Genomic DNA, 21036 nt, shown 5'->3' with positions numbered 1-21036 from the left:
TTGTATGAATTTCGCAGCTATCTGAGTGACCTGCATTGGCCGAGGTGTCTTTGAAGCCAGAGTAGTGGCTGGGGACACTGGGGCCCTGGTGAGTCTCAGTAGACCATCAGCAGGTACTCAGGAGGCCTCCTGGCTGCTGGAACCAGCATATGGCCACCGCTGCAGCCACTGCTCAGTGTGCAGGTGAGTCTGGCTGTTGATCCCAGGGATGCAGAGAGGGAGGGCGGCTGGGTCAGCACAGGCAGGGATGGGGAACCTTCAGACACATTCACGGGTGATGGATCAGAGGCCAGACTGAATTTCCTCAAATCTCTAAGCTAGACCAGCAGACGTAGGCTGACAGTGGCTCTTTGTCCCTGAGGTCACTCCTGACCTGTGCACTGACAGAGTTGAATGAACATTAAAGATCACAGGTCAAAAAAAAAAAAAAAAAAAAAAAGATCACAGGTCAGGGTGACAAAGTCCCTGGTCCCCTCCATGGGCTGGGCTGCCCCAGGCCTCCTCTTCTACTCCCCCCTCTGCCAGAAGGTCTGTCCATGCACATAGGCTCCACCCACTCACTGCCCAGCCCCTCCCTGGGCCCTGATCCTGGAGCTTTGCTCACACCACACACTGAGGAGGATGGGGTTGGCTTCAGCCCTGGGAGAGCCCTGGGGGAAGCATCTGCTGGCACCACACACAAGTCCCTGCTCAGGGTCCAGACCTGAGAGGACACAGCTGCTGAGCTCTCATCAGGGAGTAAGGGACCAACACACAGGCCCAGGCACCCTTAGTGAAGGATCCTCACAGAGCAGCCCTGTACGGACCACAGGGCAGTCCCTCAGCGCCCCCTCCTGGTCACAGGGCACTCACCTCAGCAAGGCCCAAAGCCCTGAGAGCCCAGCTGGTTTCCAGGGCTCACCAGTTCCCTCCCCATTGGCATGGCCAGGTCTGACTCTCAGAATGGGTTCCATCTCTTGGGCATTAGAGACATGAGTTCCACATGTTCTCACAGAAATGTATTTGTGTTTTAAACTCCTGTTTTTGTCATTTTTGTGTATTTTTTGGACTTCTATTTGCCAACATATAGTATGACACCCAGTGCTCATCTGTCAAGTGCCTCCCTCATTGGCCATCACCCAGTCACCCCGTTACCCCACCCACCTCCTCTTCCATTACTCCTTGTTCGTTTTGTACCAACATATTTGGTGTATCAGTGACAAATCCGAGAAGCACAGTGTGTTCACAGATGATCACTAGTGTGACTCCCATCAGGCCATATTGTATTAGAATACAGTCTACACTATAGGGACATATTCAAACCCTCATTCATTGTCTCCATCATTCATGTCTCCCTATACAGATTCTTTTCTTTTATGGACAAATCTCATTTTTTTCACATATTTTGCTGTGGAATCCACTCAGTAGGATTGTGTTGAAATATGGAAATTATATATACTACCGAAGATGGCGGAAGAGTAGTGTCCCCAAGTCACCTGTTCCCACCAACTTACCTAGATAACGTTCAAATCATCCTGAAAATCTATGAATTCAGCCTGAGATTTAAAGAGACAACAGCTGGAATGCTACGGTGAGGAGAGTTCACACTTCTATTAAGGTAGGAAAACGGAAAAAAAGAAATAAAGAAACTAAAAGCATCCAAGGGGAGGGGCCCTTAGGAGCTGGGCTGAGGCCGCAGCGAGCACCCCCAGGTCAGGAGAGCCCTGTCGGAGGAGCAGGAGCTGCACCAAACTTCCTGGATGGACAGGCGCCCACAAGGATTCAGAACATGACACCAGGAGGGCAGGGATGCCCTCAGGCTCCCGGGGGTACGAAAAAGCCCCTGCCCCGGGGAGAGCCCCACACCCTGTGGCTGAGCTCTCTAAAGGGCTGCAGCATGCCCCGTGGCCTGGGAGCAGCTCGGAGGGGCTCGGGCGGAGGCTCCGCAGAGAGGGGCTGCACGGCCGTGAGCCCGATTCCAGCAGTGCAGGCCTGGGAGCCCAGGGCGCCGGGGACACAGCCCAGGATCCGGCCTCCACCCGGGACAGGCGGAGGCGGGAGGGCTCAGGCAGGACAGCGAGGACACCTGCAGCTGGGGGCCCCAAGCTGAGCAGGTCAGGGGCCCCGCCCCAGAGCATCCAGTCCCCTGCAGACTGGGAGTTGCAGTAGTTACTGCGGGAGCTGACTCTAGGGCTGGGGAGCTGGCCACCGCCACTGCTATTGTTCCTTGTGTCACCTTGTGCCAGGGACAGAGCAGGGCTGCCGGGGAAGAGGGACCTCACAGGATAAACAGCTCCCACTGAGACGACCTGGCAGGGGGCAGGACAGCTCCCCAAGTGCACAAACCTGAGAGTCAGCACAACAGGCCCCTCCCCTAGAACCAGCTAGAAGGACAGGGGAAGAGCAAGTTTTTTATTTTTTATTTTTTGTCAAATGATCCTTTGTTAAAATATTTTTCTTTGTAGTCACCTCGCTGGGCATTCCACTGCATAACTATTGATGTCATCTATGATGTCATGAGGATTACGGCAACCAACATTGCAGCCCACAGACTGGGCAGTCCCCAGGATCTCTTTAATGGTTCCAGAGAGTTCTCTGGCTAGAGATCGGTGTCACGTCTGTCAGGCAATATTGACAAGCTCATCAAAAGTGATATTTCCACTGTGCTTAATGTTTTTCTGCTGCTTTCTGTCTCTTGGTGGTTCCTTGAGGGCTTTGATAATCAGGGCAGAGGCAGAAGGTATCACTTCAATCTGGGCCTGTCTGTTCTGAATGATCAGTTTCACTGTAAACCTTAGACCCTTCCAATAACCGGCTGTCTTGACGATGTCATAACCAACCTTTTTTGGAGACAGACCCGGCAGTCGATCTTCAGGGCCAGGGCAGACATGGCACCGACCTCGCCACCGGTGCACCTCAAGAACATGACGTTGATCTCATTGTGATCGAACTTAGGCGGCATGGTGGAGGCAGCTGGTGTCGGATGACCCTGGATTCAGGAGGACCAAAGACAGTTGCACCTTTGCCTCCTCTGAGCCTAAAGCCAAAAGCAGAAGACCAAGTTCTTGACCAAGCAGTGCTGGTAAACAACAGGGGAAATCGGGGGACTTCCAGTATACAGAACAGGGGATACCCCTCCTTGTTTTGTTTTGTTTTTTGTTTTTTTGTTTGTTTGTTTCTGTTTGGTTTGGTTTGTTTTGGTATGGTTTTTTGTTCTTTATTAGTTATACCTTATTTTTTTTCCATTCCATTTTCCAGTATAACTTGATTTTAGCCACTCTGCACTGAGCAAAATGACTAGAAGGAAGAACTCACCACAAAAGAATCAGAAACAGTACTCTCTCCCACAGAGTTACAGAATTTGTATTTTCTTTTAATTTTTTTATTGGAGTTCAATTTGCCAACATATAGCATAACACCCAGTGCTCATCTGAAGTACCCCCCTCAGTGCCAATCACCAAGTCAACTCAAACCCCTGCCCAAATCCCTTCCACTACCCCTTGTTCATTTCCCAGAGTTAGGTATCTCTCATGTTTTGTCACCCTCACTGATATTTTCACTCATTTTCTCGCCAAATTACAGAATTTGGATTACAATTCGATGTCAGAAAGCCAATTCAGAACCACAATTATAAAGCTAGTAGTGGCTCTGGAAATAAAAGCATAAAGTATCCAAGAGACTACATGACTGCAGAATTTAGATTTAATCAGGCCGAAATTAAAAATCAATTAAATGAGATGCAATCCAAACTGGAGGTCCTAACAACAAGGGTTAACGACGTAGAAGAACAAGTGAATGACATAGAAGACAAGCTGATGCCAAGGAAGGAAGTTGAGGAAAAAAGAGAAAACCAATAAAAAGATCATGAGGAAAGGTTAAGGGAAATAAATGACAGCCTCAACAGGAAAAATCTACGTTTAATTGGGGTTCCAGAGGGTGATGAAAAGGATAGAGGAGCAGAAGGTGTCTTTGAACAAAACGTAGATGAGAACTTCCCTAACATTGGGAGGGAAACAGGCATTCAGATCCAGGAGATAGAAAGATTCCCCCTAAAATCAAAAAAATAAAATAAAAATTCAACACCTCGGGATCCCTGGGTGGCGCAGCGGTTTGGCGCCTGCCTTTGGCCCTGGGCACGATCCTGGAGACCCGGGATCGAATCCCACATCGGGCTCCCGGTGCATGGAGCCTGCTTCTCCCTCTGCCTGTGTCTCTGCCTCTCTCTCTCTCTGTAACTATCATGAATAAATAAAAAAAAAATTAAAAAAAAAATTCAACACCTCGACATTCAACAGGGAAACTTGCAAATTCCAAAGATAAAGAAAAAATTCTTAAAGCAGCAAGAAATAAGAAATCCCTAAACTTTATGGGGAGAAGTATTAGGTTAACAGAAGACCTTTCCACAGAGACCGGGAAGCCAGAAAGGGCTGGCAGGATATATTCAGGGTCCTATATGAGAAGAACATGCAGCCAAGAATACTTTATCCAGCAAGACTCACACTCAGAATAGAAGGAGAGATAAAGAGCTTCCAAGATAGGCAGGTTCTGAAAGAATATGTGACCACCAAACCAGCAAGAAATATTAAGGGGGACTATGTAAAAGAAAGAGGAAATCCAAGGGAACATTCCACAAAAACAGGGACTGAATAAGCATCATGATGACACTAAATTCATATCTTTCAATAGTAACCGTGAACGTGAATGGGCTTAATGACCCCATCAAAAGGCGCAGGGATTCAGACTGGATAAAAACGCAGGACACATCTATTTGCTGTCTACAAGAGACTCATTGTAGACATAAGGACACCTGCAGCCTGAAAAGAAAGGTTGGAGAACCATTTACCATTCAAATGATCCTCAAAAAAAGCAGGGGTTGCCATCCTTTATCAAATAAACTAAAGTTTATTCCAAAGACTGTAGTAAGAGAGGAAGAGGGACACGATATCATACTTAAAGGATATATCCAACAAGAGGACTTAAAAATCATGAATATTTATGCCCCGAATGTGAGAGCTGCCAAGTATATCAATCAATTAACAACCAAAGTTAAGACATACTTAGATAATAAATCACTTATACTTGGTGTCTTGAACACAACGCTTTCTAGAATCGACACATATTCTAAGTACATCTCCAAAGACACAAGAGCTTTAAATGATACACTGGACCAGATGGATTTCACAGATATTTATAGAACTTTACATCCAAATGCAACTGAATACACATTCTTCTCAAGTGCACATGGAATGTTCTCCAGAATAGACCACATAATGGGTCATAAATCAGATCTTAATCAATACTAAAATTGAGAATGTCCCCTGCATATTTTCAGACCATAATGCTTTGAAACTAGAAGAAAATCACAAGAAGTTTGAAAGGATTACAAACACATGGAGGTTAAGGACCAACCTGGTACAAAAAGAAAGGGTCAACCAGGAAATTAGGGAAGAATTAAAAAGATTCATGGAAACTGATGAGAATGAAGATACAACCTTTCAAAATCTTTGGGATACAGCAAAAGGACTCCAGAGGGGGAAATGCATCGCAATACAAGCATCCATCCAAAAACTGGAAAGAACTCAAGTACAAAAGTTAACCTTGCACCGAAAGGAGCTAGAGAAAAAAGAGCAGATAGATCCTACATCCAGAAGAAGAAGAAATTAATAAAGATTATAGCAGAACTCAATGAAATAGAGACCAGAAGAACTGTTGAATAGATTAAGAAAACCAGGAGATGGTTCTTTAAAAGAATTAATGAGATAGATAAACCATTAGTCAGCCTTATTAAAATGAAGAGAGAAAACACTCAAATTAATAAAATCATGAATGAGAAAGGAGGGATCACTACTAATACCAGGGAAATACAAACAATTTTAAAACTTATTATGAGCAGCTATATGCTAATAAATTAGGCAATCTAGAAGAAATGGATGCATTTCTGGAAAACCACAAACTTCCAAAAATGGAACAGGAAGAAACAGAAAACCTGAACAGGCCAATAACAAGGGAGGAAATTAAAGGAGTCATCAATAACCTCCCAAGACACAATCTCCAGGGCCAGATGGCTTCCCAGGAGAATTCTATCAAATGTATAAAGAAGAAACCATAGCTATTCTACTAATGTTGTTCGGAAAGATAAAAAGAGATGGAACAGTTCCAAACTCGTTCTATGAGGCCAGCATCACCTAAATTCCAAAACCAGACAAAGACCCCACCAAAAAGGAGAATTATAGACCAATATCCCTGAGGAAAATGGATGCAAAAATTCTGGAAAACTGTGTGAAGTTTCCTCAAAGAGTTAAAAATAAATCTGCCCTATGACCCAGCAATTGCACTGCAGGGGATTTACACCAATGATAGAGATGCAGTGAAATTCCAGGACACCTGCACCCCAATATTTATAGCGGCAATGTCCACAGTAGCCAAACTGTGGAAGGAGCCTTGGTGTCCATCGAAAGATGAATGGATAAAGAAGATGTGGTCTATGTATACAATGGAATATTCCTCAGCCATTGGAAAAGACAAATACCACAATTTTCTTTGAAGTGAATGGAACTGGAGGGTATTCTGCTGAGTGAAATAAGTCAATCGGAGAAGGACAAACATTATATGGTCTTATTCATTTGGGGAATATAAAAAATACTGAAAGGTAATAAAGGGGAAAGGAGAAAAAATGAGTGGGAATTATCAGAAAGGGAGACAGAACATGGGAGACTCCAAACTCTGGGAAAAGAACAAGGGGTGGTGGAAAGGGAGGAAGACAGGGTGTGGGGGTGACTGGGTGACGGGCACCAAGGGGGCACTTGATGGGATGAGCACTGGGTGTTATGGTATATGTTGGCAAATTGAACTCCAATAAAACTAAATAAATAAATAAACAATAAATAAATAAATAAATAAATAAATAAATAAATAAATAAATAAATATTTCGTTTAGCTCTGCAACAAACTACCCAGTTATGTTCCCAAGCGACTTGGACATTTGGCATCCCGCCCCCCCCCCCCAGCAATGAAGGAGAGTTCCTGCTGCCGCACATCCTGGGCACCATCTGATGTTGTAGTATTGAATTTTAGCCTTGCTGATGGGAGTCTGATGCTACCTCACTGTTTCGATGTGTAGGCCCTAGTGACTTATCACGTGGGAAATCTTTACACAGGTGCAATTGTTCTCTGTGTACAATTTTGTAAGGGGTCTGTTCACATCTGCTCACTGGGATGACACGACCCAGCACCCTGGAATTCAGGAGCTCCCAAAGCTCTGATCTGAAAGGAAAGAGAAAATCATTATCACCAAATACCAGAACTCAGGGAATTCTCACTAAATCCCTAGAGTGGTACCAGTGGACAGGCAGGCAGTGGGCCAACTGGTTCTCTTGGGTCACACATCTTGCACAACTGCCCTTCTTCTCATTCCAACACAGCAATAGTGTGGGTCATATCGCTTCTGAAATCCATGTAACTATTTTTTCATTGGGAGATGAATATCTTCAAAAGGAGGTATTTTCATTGGAATTTAAACAAGTCTGGAATTTAAATTTAAACAATTCTGTTTCTAGTGAGATACAAAGCATTCAATGCCAGATTCTGAGCCTGTGTTGCTTAGAGGCAGAGACAGGGGAGTGATGGAATAAGAGGTGAATAGTAGGGCAGCCCACCTTTAGCCCCAGGCGAGATCCTGGAGACTGGGATCCAGGATCATGTAGCCTGCTTCCCCCTCTGCCTGTGTCTCTCCTCTCTCATTGTGTGTCTCTCATGAATAAATAAATAGAAGAAAATGAAAGATGTGAAGAGTAGACGTTATCACTTGTCTCTGGAAAACAGAAATTATCTGGGTGATATTGATCGTATGCAGCTCTACAGCAATGATGATCAATCTCTCCCCAGGCTGCAGCCCAAGGTGGTCAAAGACGTTTTTGTCAACACACCTGGGCCTGGAAAATTAGGTTTGAATCCCTGCTTGTTCTCTCAGTGCTGTAATGGGTCACAATATAGCATCTCTGCCTGAGAGCTGTGGTAACATTGCCACGGCAACCCCTGTGTTTCTACTGCTCTTGTGAAAGAGAAGGTGACCTTGGATCTGGGGTCATCAAGAGATTCCTTAGGGCAGTGACACATGTACACATGGGAGAGTTCTTACTCTTGATATTCACATATCCTACCACCCTGGATTATGGAAAAGTTCCAATGGGGACTAAGGGAAGAGGGAGACAGAGTCAGTACCTGTGGGCTCAGCACACCCACTTACAGGAGTCTCCATCAACCTGGTGGCAGCTATAGCAAAGGCTCATTCATGCACCCACATCAACCAACTTCACTGAGGCAGGCTGAGCATTTTCCCAGTAATGGTGCAACATCCTCCAAATCTCATAGCCCATAAAAGGGTTCATGGCCATAGGCCCCAAATTCCTACTTTGATAGACCCCCTTCTCCTCAAGTGCACAACCCAAGCCTCAGGTGATGAGTGAGGGATCCCATCCAGCTCTGAGAATGGAACTGCCTATGACCCGTGTCCTCACACAACATCCCACATCTCAGTTTTCAGGCCTAAGACACAGTGAACCTTGGTCACTTCTGAGCAGTGAAGCCTGTGAGGGAAGGGAAGGCTCTGCTCTGAGCCCTGGAGGTGCTGAATCCATGCTGGGGAAGACTACACCCCCTGTTTAGATAGTCCTGGACCTCTGATGGAGACAAAGTCAATGAAAAGCTCATTGTCCTCATTTCAGGAGAAAAAAATCTTCACAGCACAGACTCTGGTTATATGACATTTGGAAACCCAGGTAACATGCCTGTTACCACATTGAAGTGTTTTGTTTTATTCTTGTTTTATTTCTGAGGACATATAGAACTTGAAGAGATAATGGAGAATAAGCTCATTATGAACCAGGCGGTAATTTTAAGTACACATTAGATATATCACTTATTTTACACGTTATAAATTTTCATGGAAGAAGCATCTGAACAGATGAAGGATTTTGTCCCATGTCCCAAACTGTCAGTGTCACTGTTAGAAGCATTATTGTTTCTGATTAGACAGTGAAGGTCAGTCTAGTCCTCAGGCTGCAGCCCAGAGATGAGGGTGCCCTCCAATGACTGAGGCATCCTTGGATCAGGAGAAGCAGCTGGGGACCCTAGAGCCCTGGTGCTTATCTGAGTCTAAGTAGTAGTATAGGTGATACCAGGGAGAGCTCCATGGCTTCTCCTGGAACCAGTTGATGTAATAGCTGCCAACACTGGAGCCACTGTTCACGGTACAGGTGAGTCTGACTGTTCCAAAGATGTCAAGAGGGAGGGCGACTGGGTTAGCACAGGCTGGGACAGGGACCTGCAAACACAGACACTGATGTGTAATGGAGCAGAGACCAATGTAAAACTTCCCAGCATCTGAGCCAGAGGGGCTGATGGAGCCAAGGAACTGGAACATGGTATGTGATGCCTGTCTGTCTGTACCTGTGCACTGAGAGAAATACATCAGGAGACAGGAGTATAGGCAATGATGACCATCCCCACACCAGGTGGGGTCCCCAGACCTCTTTTTGTCCTCCATTCTTTTCTACAAGAGGGGTGTCCATGCAAATGAAGTCCATCAAGTGATTTCCCAGCCCCTCCCTGAGCCCTGGTGCTGGAGCTCAGCTCACACCACATTGTGGAGGTTGGGAGTTGCTTCTCCTCTGGGGAGAGCCCTGGACGAAGCACCTGCTGAGACCACATGCAGTGTCTGCTTAAGGGACTCCTCCAGGCCTGAGAGGACACAGCTGCTGAGCCCCAACAAGGAGCACAGGGCCCAACACACCGTGTGATGGGTCCTCACTGAGCAGCTATGTAGGGATCATGGGCCCATAGCTCCCCACTGGTCACAGGCACCCAGCCCACCTTGGACCAAAGACCTGGGATCCCAGGGGCCTTCACCAGCTCACCAGGTCCATGTCTATTCACAGTCCCATGTCTTATCTCTAGATACCATGATTTGTACACACTGCACATGATTACTCTGCTTCCTCATTCTCTGAAGTGATGCTTCTCTATGGAAAAGACAAACATGTACACAACTGACCTATTCAGGTGTCACCAGAGAAGTTACCCCAAGGTGAAAGTTAAGCGTCTATCAGGTCAAACATCACTGATCAGAGGACAGTGGAGCTGGTTTGAGGGGTTTGAGGCAGATCATGAGGGATTGATGGAGTTGAATACTGTCCAGGAAGTAAGGTTCTAGGCTTACTGCCAAGACAGCAGTTCAGCAATGATTTTAAAGCTCAAGTGATGCTGTTACATTCTGTTCGGAATCAGATATGACTGAGTGATTTGTGAAAAGCAAACAGCTTTGCCTGGTGGAACATTTACTGGTGAATATTAGACATAGCTCTTTAGGTTTGGAAGTGAGACATATCTCGTAAATTCATGGTTTCTGTGCATTTGTGTTTTCCAATTCCTCTCAGATATTTGTTGCTTCACACACTGTTTATATTGTACCCATTATTTTTTTCTTTTTTTTAAATTTCTTTTTATTGTAGTTCAATTTGCCAACATATAACAATAACACCTAGTGCTCATCTCATCAAATGTACACAAGTATTTTCATTTATAGTTTCGTACCCTTTACTTTCCTTCAATTGGAAGATGAGTGTGAAGTTTTATCGTTGTTTCCACATGCCTGGGATTAGCGTGCAGAAATCATGTTCTCAATGGGCCCCAAACAACTTTGGTATATGTGCAAATAGCCAAGAAATCTCTAGACTCATAAGGACCTGAGGTAAAAGATATATGACCATGATCACCCTCTTCCCTCAGATAACTTTAGGATGAATGTTTCAGATGAGTCATGGTGCATTTATTTAGATGGCCATACCTTTTAATTTATTCTCTTATAAAATTTATTACATGGACTGTTTTCCTTTTTTTAGGATTTTATTTATTTATTCATAAAAGATACACTGAAAGAGAGAGAGGCAGAGACACAGGCAGCGGGAGAAGCAGGCTCCATGCAGGAAGCCCGACGTGGGACTCGATCCAGGGTCTCCAGGATCACACCATGGGATGAAGGCGGCGCTAAACCGCTGAGCCACCCGGGTTTCCCTGATTTTCTTTTATACATTTATAAAAGATTTATTTATTTATTTATTTGAAAGAGAGAATTGGGATAGTAAGAGAGAGACAGATGAGTGGGGGGCGAGTGGGTGGGTGAAGCAAGCTCTCTCCTGAGCAGGATACCTGACAAGTTGATTGATTTTAAATGTTACAAAAATTAAATGTCTAAAATGACCACTCTTGATAATCTGTCACTTTGCATTTGCAAATATTTCATTATAATTCAGTTCCTATCTTCATGAAAATTATGGATTTTTAATATCTTTTATTTTGAAATTTGAGTCTGGGTATAATAAATGAGGAAAATAAGCTTTATAATGTATACTCAAAGTTGTTCATTCCTCCCTGCTTCTCTGTAGTATTCTCATTATTTCCTCCTTAAATGTTTGAAGGGATTCTCTAGAGAAGCCTTTGAACCTGGAGTTATCTTTGTGGCAAGGATGTCAGCAGAAGATATGAACAAATAATTTGGTAAAAGTGCTGGTGAGCATGAGTTAAACAAAGTGATTCCTCATTCCTTAAACATAATCTACAGTGCATAAATTGTGTCTGTGGCTCCACTTTATATGATTTTAATTTTCATTTACCTTTAATATTATTGTTTCTTTTGTTTTTTATTTTAAATACTTTATTTATGTATTTGACAGAGTGGTCTCTGACTTTAGAGAGTGCACAAAATCAGGAGGAGAGCCAGGCATAGGTCAAGGGAGAAGCAGGCTCACAGCTGAGAAGGGAGCCGGATGTGGGGCTCAATCCCAGGACACCAAGATCATGATCTGAGCTGAAGACAGATGCTAAACCAAATGACCCACCCAGGTGCCCCCTATATCATTGTTGATGTAAAAAGAACTAAAATACTAATTTTATTACAATGAGATTATTTTAGTAATATTTAATAAATATAATGTATTTTAAAGCAAAATAAACAGAAACCATCCAAGTATAATGTCAAGTGTTGCACAACATTATTTAGAAGGAGCCCTCAGACAGATAATAATTACGCTATCCTATGTCTCTTGATATTTCCCTGAGAGCCCACGGTCATCAGGAACCATGATGTTCAAATCGTACAGTCTCCAGGCTGAATTACACATTGACATCTACTGGTCACGTGTTGTCCCTCACCTCTTCATGTCACAGCATACACTGCTCCAAAGCAGGCTGTGGTGACCACAAATGGATTGCAATTTTGAATCTGTTTCTCAGTGTTCTTGAATCGTTAGTGGGATGTGGGAATGATTAAGTTAGAAGATATTACTCTCTTTACATGTAAGGGGATATTTTCAGAACTAATTTCATATTAATACAATAACAGACGCTTCTTAACACTAACTTGCATACGAGTATCTTGGAATGCTTGTTAAATACGCATCTATGAACAATGAGAATGGTTTCTGATTTAGAAATATAACATGGAGAATTATAGTTTTATCAAGCTCCACATGATGAAAATATTAATTTGGTCCTCATCATCAAATTAGTGAATAAAATGAGATCTACCAAGCCTCTATGTTTAATAGACCATATTGAAAACTGTCAATTAAAAAAAAAAGAAAACCGTCGATTGAGGCTCAGTATTTGTTTATGTATAATGGAAATGAAGCTCCTCACTCTTCAACATTTTAGACAGAGAGGGAGCGAGGAAGCACAGTCTTGGAAGGTCACGTTGGATAGATGGACCTGCCCTGGGAGAGATAAATGGGGTTCATTTCATGAACCACTGAACAGGAGAATGGGGTCAGGGAGCTTCACTTCCCATGGTGGTGTTGACTCTTTCCCCATCTCACTCTCTCTCCTGCCTTTATTTTTTTTAAGATTTTATTTATTTATTCATGAGAGACACAGAGAGAGGCAGAGACATAGGCAGAGGGAGAAGCAGGCTCCATGCAGGGAGCCCGATGTGGGACTCGATCCCAGAACTCCAGGATCACTCCCTGAGCGGAAAGCAGATGCCCCTCTCCTGCCTTTAAAGCTGAGCTTTTCTGAGCCCATGAGGAGGTTTTGGTTGCACCTCCCCATAGATTTAAATCACTGTGTAAATGTACTACCCATACGCAGTGAACAATAATAGTTAGTCTCATCCTCAGGCTGGGCTCCTGTGATGGTGAGGGCAACTTTGTTCCCAGAGATGGATCCAGAGAAGCGATCAGGGACCCCAGAGGGGCAGCTGCTTGTGCTGTAGATAAGCATGCGAGGAGCCCGGCCATGGGTCTGCTGGTACCAGCTGGGATAGTTACTTGTAAAGACTGACCCAGAGCTGAGGCCACATGTGAATGTGACTGTCCCTCCTGGAGACACTGAGAGTGATGGATCCTTGGTGACCACAGTCTGAGAATCTGCTCCTAAATTCAAGAGGAGAGAAAGGTGTTGATATTGGAGACAAGGGTCGCATGAGTCCCTGTTTTAAGTGCTCCCCACAGAGGTAAAGTCTTTTTCCTGACCTAAGCCATAGACAAGGAGCCCAAGAAGAAACACTGTCCAGGCCATGGTGGGGACCCTCACAGACTACAGCCTCCTTAGACTCCTAGGATGGAATGGGGTGTCCCTGGACCTTTTCATGTCTCCTGTCCCATGAGGTTAAGAAAACACTTCATGCAAATCAGCTTCCTCTCTCTCCCTGCCCGAGAGTCACCAGCATGTCCCCTAGGAGACTTTGAAAGGAGCAGAACTGGGACTTCACACACGCAAGTGACTGCAGGGTGACCTGAGACACTGGGTGTCAGGAGGACATCTTCCAGTAAATGACCACCATACTGTCTCTAGTGACCTCTGCCCCAAGGCTCTTCTCTGGAAAGCCTGAAAGCTGAATGAGGAGGTGGATGTGTTCTCACCTCCTGGCCCCACATCTACCTCATCTCAAACCTAACCCATCCCTGGAACATTTTCTTCTCTCCCCAGTGACATTCCCTCATCTGTCCTTGGAGGGTCTTAGTAGTGCCCCTTCCAACAGTGAGGACACTGGAAATCTCAGAGCCCCTGTGACAGAGGTAGGGGCAGTGGTCTCCTCTCAGTTAATCATGGACCCGGTCTGCAGTAGTCCCCGGGGAGATGAACAGGGATGTCTCTTTATTAGAAATGAAGATGACATTGTGTGAACAGGTGATGCTCATGGAGCATGTTGAACTCCATTCCCCTTTGTGTTCTGCTGTTGATTGTATTGTATGATTGTCCCATCCATCTATCATTCCATGAAAATCATATCTGGACAGGTTATCCCATGCTTTAGTAGAGGATGAATTATGAGGCCTGTGTGATTCAGAGCTGAGAGCTCTTGTGGCTCCAAGGCCATAAGTTCAGGAAAGTCACCCACAGTGAGGTGGCCACTTGCTTCCTCTAGTGTGCAGGAGCCAGTCATAGATTTTCCTGGTCTTCCTCACCCAGACCCTGAGTCTCACGATCAGCCCACTAGCGCCCCCTGCTGACCTCAGACACTATGTCGCCAGCCTGAATTAACCTTCCCAGACCTGCTGGAAGGGCCTCTGACCTTTGCAGGTGGTCCTCTGATGTCACCACCCAGGACAGTACAATGAGCAGGTCAGCTCTGTGGGGTTGAGCCATTCATTTTTGCAGGGCATCGATTCCCTCAATTGGACAGCTAACTGGAATATTTATGTCTCAGTATGTTTCAGGTTTTCTGGACACTTGAGTTTGCATCTGCCTTGTCCCTGGTATCATTACTGGGACTTAATGCACTTGAAGTAAGCTCAAGATTTAAAGTCTCTAGAGAAGCCCATTGGTTCAACCTTGGTAATAATTCTCCTTGGGTTACCCGTATAGGCTTACTTACTTGGTTATTGCTGTTGTTGTCAGGGTCCCCTGCTAGGTTCACCAGCCTCCACTTATTCCACTTAATCCACTTATTAGTGACATTTCGTAGATCTATATATTAGTTTTTAGATACACTTTTTTTCTAGGGCTGCCATAATAAAGCACCACAGAATCGGTAACTTAATACAATAAGAGTGCATTTCTGCTGTTCATACACAACTCCACAGTCTGTAGGGAGTGGCCATGATCTGTTTGGAACCTGTAGAGGAGTCCCTCTTGTCTCTCCATAAGTGTAAGAAATTTGAAGACAATTTTTGGGGTTTGCTGTCTGCAGCTGCAGAACCACAATCTCTGTCTCCACCCTCTCACGGATACCTCCTTGACTCCATCTGACTGTCATGTTACAAGCACAGGAATCAATTGAATTAGGAGGTCACACCACCACCTTCATCACCGCATCTGGTCCAGTTATATATGCAGCACCCCTTTTCCATAGAAGGTCATATCCTAAAGTCCTGAGTTCTACAATTTCAACATATGTTCTTTGGTAGGATACAGTTTAAATGAGGATATTAGGAAAGAAGAATTTTTTCCAAAACGGCTTATAATTATCTTTATTTATTTATTTATTTATTTATTTATTTATTTATTTATTTATTTTAAATTTTTTATTTATTCATTCAATAGAGACACACAGAGAGAAGCAGGAACACAGGTAGAGGGAGAAACAGGCTCCATATAGGGAGCCCGACATGGGAATTGATCCCAGGACTCCAGGATCAAGCCCAGGGTGGAAGGCAGAAGTTCGACCACTGAGCCAAGGTGGCGTCCTTTTTTTTTTTCTCAAAACATTATCATTACTATTTTTAAATATGCAAAGCAGTTGGATTGCACTGAAATGCCATCTAATAAAATATATATTAAGAGAATACAAAATGAGGATTTTTCCATTTTTCATTTCTTAGCTGTAAAGGAAGATTTTTAAATGTTTCTTTCTGTCTCTGAAGAAATGTATTTAGCCTCCATCTAGTTCTGATCCAACAGACATTTTATAATACAAAATACCTAAATTTGGGTTTTTGTGAACTAATGCCTCCTGAGTCACTCATACACTTACTCGATATTAGGACTTACACAGGAATGGAAATCAATCCAGACCCTTCTCATCCCCATCTCCCTATGGCTGGTCTGCATGATGCTCTAGGCTCAGGTGTTTAGCCATGAGATGTCAGTAATCGCATGATATTTGTATCCACACTGGATGAAACAAAGTGTATATCTCCCTTCCTCATCTGGGTCTCTCACTGGGCCCAGCACCACTATAGTGTAGCCCCCAGGGGTACTCATCCTCGTCCTCAGGCTGGGCACTAGCAGATGGTCAAGTCAGACTTGTTCCCAAGAAGGGAGCCTGAGAAATCAGTATTTACTTGGGCAATCTCTTCCTGGATCCAGTATGGATTCTCCTTTCTCATTCAGGATTTTATTTTCCTGGTTCTTGACATGTCATATATTTTTACTGGCTCCTGAATATAATGGCTATTATATAATGTTTTGCTTGGTCCTCAGTTACTTTTCTTCAAACAAGTGATCCTCCCGCTGATGAGCAGCCGCAAGGGGAAGGGTGTTTGTGTCAGTTTCCCAGTGGCTCAAGTGAAAATGTTTACCACTCTGCTGCTTACTCTCTGCTGGAGAAGGTGGGGCAGTGATTGCCACTTCCCAGTTCCCATCAGGTGGAGGTGTGGGACGAGCTGTTTCCTGGGCCCTGCCAACACCATGGTGGGATGCACAGGACTGAATGGAATGGCTTTCTTGCAGGGAGTGGATCCTCTGCTCCCCACTGCATTCCTTGTCCTCACTGACACCAGGGAGAAGAGGGTCAAATGCAGGTCCAGCTCCTTTGCTTCCTGCATCAAAGTTCAGTGATTTTATGCTCAGGGAGAGCACAGGCTCAGTTCCCCAGTGTTCAGACAGTCACTAGCAATGGGTATATAGCAACAAACCAGCTTTGCCTTGTACCACTGCATTCATTCTCTCTGCTGAGCAATGAGGTTCAGATGGGGTCACAAGGACCTGCCAAAATCATGGGTGGGAAATACTGGAGTGCAAACTGCCAACTAGGCCTGCCTTGTCCAGAATTGTTGATGTTCCCATGCGATGGAGGCTCAGCTATCTCCTGAGTAGCTGACACCATGGCTGATGGTATTGGGGCACTGCCTGCTTCTGCCATGAGGATATGGACACCATGTCTCTGATGAACGATAATGTAAACCCTGCATGAGGGCACAGTTTGGGGATTCATTAGGTGTGCAAGTGATGGGCAGGTTTGTCCAAATATTTCCTCCTCTCAGGCCAACTTATCTCCATATCTTCTGAGCAGAGGAGTTGCTGCTTTTGGAGTTTGGGAGTTTTTGGTTTGATTTTCTGGATCTCAGGCTCTGGATGATTCTTGGTTGGAGGAAGCTACAGCATCCTGTTTTACCTGTGTGGGACATCATACAAGAAAAAGAACCAGGGTATGCACTCTTGTGTTTCCCTCAATTTGTTTGAACTCTTCCTTCTTCCTTCTTCTACCTTTTGATGTCTTCCTATACTTGTTTGCTGTCGTGTGTCAGGACATTTCATTTGTAAGAGAGAGGACCTGCATGAATGGGAGCACTCCCTACTGTCCAGAACTGGGGATCCTCATGGTGCCTTCTCTGAATGCTTTCTTCCAGGGCTAGGATGGCGGGGATCCTGCTGAGCTGCTGCGATGGAGAAGATTATCTTGACTCTCAAGCTGTGTAATTAAAAGACAAAGAACGTGATTATTATTTTTACATTATTCTATACAGGGTAATAAAAAGTAAATACATTCCATAACCAAGAACTCAATGTGAGACGTTTTAAAGGCCAGCAGGAAACCAGCATAGCACAAATGTCTGGCTTTCTGTTCTTTTTTTTTTTTAATTTTTTTTTTCAATTTTCATTTATTTATGATAGAGAGAGAGAGAGAGGCAGAGACACAGGCAGAGGGATAAGCAGGCTCCATGCACCGGGATGCCCGATGTAGGATTCGATCCCGGGTCTCCAGGATCGCGCCCTGGGCCAAAGGCAGGCGCCAAACCGCTGCGCCACCCAGGGATCCCTGGCTTTCTGTTCTTAAATGCAGAAAAGTGGAAAGAAGAAATTTTGATTCCTTCTTTCCCTTATTGTTTGTGTGTAGAACTTTTCTGCAATAATTTCATATTTAGATAAATAAATGCAAATATTGGATAGATATCTCTATATTTCACCTAGCTTTTTCTAATGTAACATTTGTGTTCCTATGATATGTTTATAAAAACAAGTACTTGCCTGATCATCTTGTGAAACTACAGAATTTATCTAGATGTCAAGGTTTATTTATTTACTTATTATTTATTTATTTATTTATTTACTTACTTACTTATTATAACACAGTTTTGCCTGAAATCAATCCAAGTAACAACATTGCATCTATTCATCAGGACATATTAAAATCCTCCAATGTAGGAGTTTTCAGTCTTTCTCTGCTCTTGATTTTGGGAATTTGGAAACAGTTGGTATGCTATTTTTTAAATGTCCCAAAATATGGGTTTATCTCATGTTTTCTTATGATTATGCTAACGTTATGGATTTGGGGGAAAATAACAAGAGATGAATTGATGTTCTTAATACCTCATAGGGAAGATGTGTCATACTAACATGACATATCATTGAGCATATGGATGGGGACAGTCCAAATTTGCTGATTCCTTTTCTGTTCATAATCTATCTGATGCCAGTCTACTGGATTTTGGCCATTCTGATAGGTGTGCAATGGTAGCTCATTCACGTTTGCATTTGTTTTTCCCTAATGATATGCCATATGTAACAGAATATCACACGTTTAAATTCTATCTGCCTATCTCCTTCTGTGAAATATCTGGTAATGTCTTTTTTCTAATACATTTATTTTTTATTGGTGTTCAATTTGTCAACATACAGAATAACACCCAGTGCTCATTGCATCAAGTGCCCACCTTAGTGGTAACAATTTAACTTACTTTTTCTTCTGTTTTTTTTTTCTTGTGCTTTGTTTGAGAAGTTCATTGTATAACTTTTTTCCTTCTTTCTTTCCTTTTTCCTTTCTTCCTTTTCTTTATTTATGTACCTTTCTTTGTATCCTTTCTTTTATTCCTTCTTATATATATTTGTATTTTTCTATTTTTTTATTACTGCTCAACTCTGACGAAGTTTGGCAATTTATCTGAAATACATTCTGCTTCTGATTTATTGATTTTCTCTTAGATTTTATTTTTGTCATTATTAAGGGGAAATGGGACACATCTTCTCTTATAGACATTTAACATCACATTTTCCAGTCAGCCAGATGATACTAGATGTGTTACCATACCAGTCATGGCACCAGCTGCTCTCCATTGGCTCCCGTGTTCCTAAAACCTGTGTTCTGCTGCTATAATCTTTGCCTATGAAGTTAGCGAAATACACCAGTGTTTTTAATGACTTGGCGAAGAGGAAATAACTCTGCTCTGGAGTGACACCAGGGTTGGTAGTAAAAGTCCTTATGACGATCCCATCTGAAGGCCTAGAGAACACACAGCCTGAATCCATACATGCTGCAAATGAACTTCCAAACAATAAGCCATTTTGTTCAGGTCCAATGCATTGAGGATAGAACTAAGGAAGTGTGCAGATTTATGATTGCTTTGAATTGTGTTGATTATGAATAAAATTTCCATAAATATTCATGTGGGGATTTTTCTTTACAAAGCTTTTTTTTTTACCTTTTATATTTCTTAGTGTGCATTGATTTATGTGTTCTATGCAATAATCAAATAATAAGAAATCATCCTCTGGTTGAAAGTAAGGCAATAATGATCCCAGCTGCAAAAAGAGCTGACATGTGCATCAGCAGAACAGGGATGGGGATGAAGGACCATGATAGCATCGTGACCTAAGAGAATTTCTTTTACTGAGAAATCAGAAGATGACAAGTGAATGTTCACTAGCCTAAAAGAACTTGTCCCTGATCACGAAGACAAAACTGTCTCTTTCCTTTGACACTCTCTGTGTATAATGGGCTACTCTGAGTGACTCTAAGGTCAGAGATGATGAAGCAAGTGCCATTCCCGGGAGGTCCCCAAGATGCGCCTGTGCTCAGGGCATCAACTGAAGAATCAGCAGAAACCCAGGGGGAGCCTAAGCAGGCAGGTGCTGGGGCGCTCACTCACTTTGCAAATGGGTAAGTGGGTTTTTGTCTCACTTCCCCACAGGCCTGGAGCACTGTGCCAGCATTGAGAGTTCTGTCATATGCTGAGCAGTAATAATCAGCCTCGTCCTCAGCCTGGAGCCCAGAGATGGTCAGCGTGGCTGTGCTGCCTGACCTGGAGCCAGAGAATCGATCGGGGACCCCCGAGGGTCGGTTACTACTACCATAGATGAGGGTTCTGGGGCCTGTTCCTGGGAGCTGCTGGTACCAGCCCACATAACCTCTACCGATGTTGGAGCTGCTTCCAGTGCAGGAGATGGTGACCCTCTGGCCCAGGGACCCAGACACTGAGGCCGGCTGAGTCAGCACAGACTGGGCCCAGGAACCTGCAAGAAGGAGAGAAATAAACAGGGTGATGCTGTAGTCTGGACCCAACATGCCTCCCAGCCCCTCCCCTTGTCCCACATCCAGTCACCTGTGCAGTGAGCCAGGAGGGTGAGGAGCAGAGGGAACCAGCCCATGGTGGAGGTCATCACTGATTCTGTCTTCAGTGGCCCCTCAGCTGAGCAGAGCCTCCCCTCATCTCTCCCTTCCCCTCTTCATCCTCTGAGAGAGGGAGGTGACCTTCCATGCAAATGAGACCCCAGTTGTCTGATCCCTCCCTGGCCCTGGGTCAGGTCCCTCTGCTGAGGATGTCAAGGGGGTAGGTAGGGGAGGGGCTATGTGGGGCTGGGGTGTGGTTAGGGAGGTCCCGGCTGTGAGACTTGAGAAGAGGCCACAGTCAGTGCCAGGAGGTGTTCCCAGCTCTGATCCAGCCTGAGCCCTAAGAAATAAGCCTCAATTCCCTTCTGGCATCCTGACACCACTTCACCCTGCATGATATGGGGATCAGTTGGCCATAGGACTCAGGTCCTGTCTCCAGAGCTCTATCCACTCTCCTCCTATTATCTGGACATGTCTCCCCACATTTAGTCTCCCATGACTGTGACATAGATTTT

At 44.2% G+C, this 21036-nt stretch overlaps 1 pseudogene and 1 gene segment (V, D, J or C); both read right to left on the bottom strand.

The window, feature by feature from the left end:
- LOC140619026 (immunoglobulin lambda variable 1-40-like) overlaps nucleotides 1-20590 on the bottom strand; it is a 33738-nt gene extending 13148 nt beyond the window's left edge. The window contains 2 exon segments of the V gene segment in view: nucleotides 20214-20424; nucleotides 20514-20590. Coding sequence covers nucleotides 20214-20424; nucleotides 20514-20571 — 269 coding nt within the window.
- Nucleotides 2445-2941, bottom strand: LOC140619837 (large ribosomal subunit protein uL11-like; annotated as a pseudogene).
- Nucleotides 20591-21036: the final 446 nt, after the last annotated feature.

The sequence above is a fragment of the Canis lupus genome, chromosome 27 (assembly GCF_048164855.1).
Source record: "Canis lupus baileyi chromosome 27, mCanLup2.hap1, whole genome shotgun sequence".
Lineage (NCBI taxonomy): Eukaryota > Metazoa > Chordata > Mammalia > Carnivora > Canidae > Canis > Canis lupus.
The sequence above is the reverse complement of the archived record's forward strand: the minus strand, read 5'-3'. Positions and strand labels throughout refer to the sequence as shown.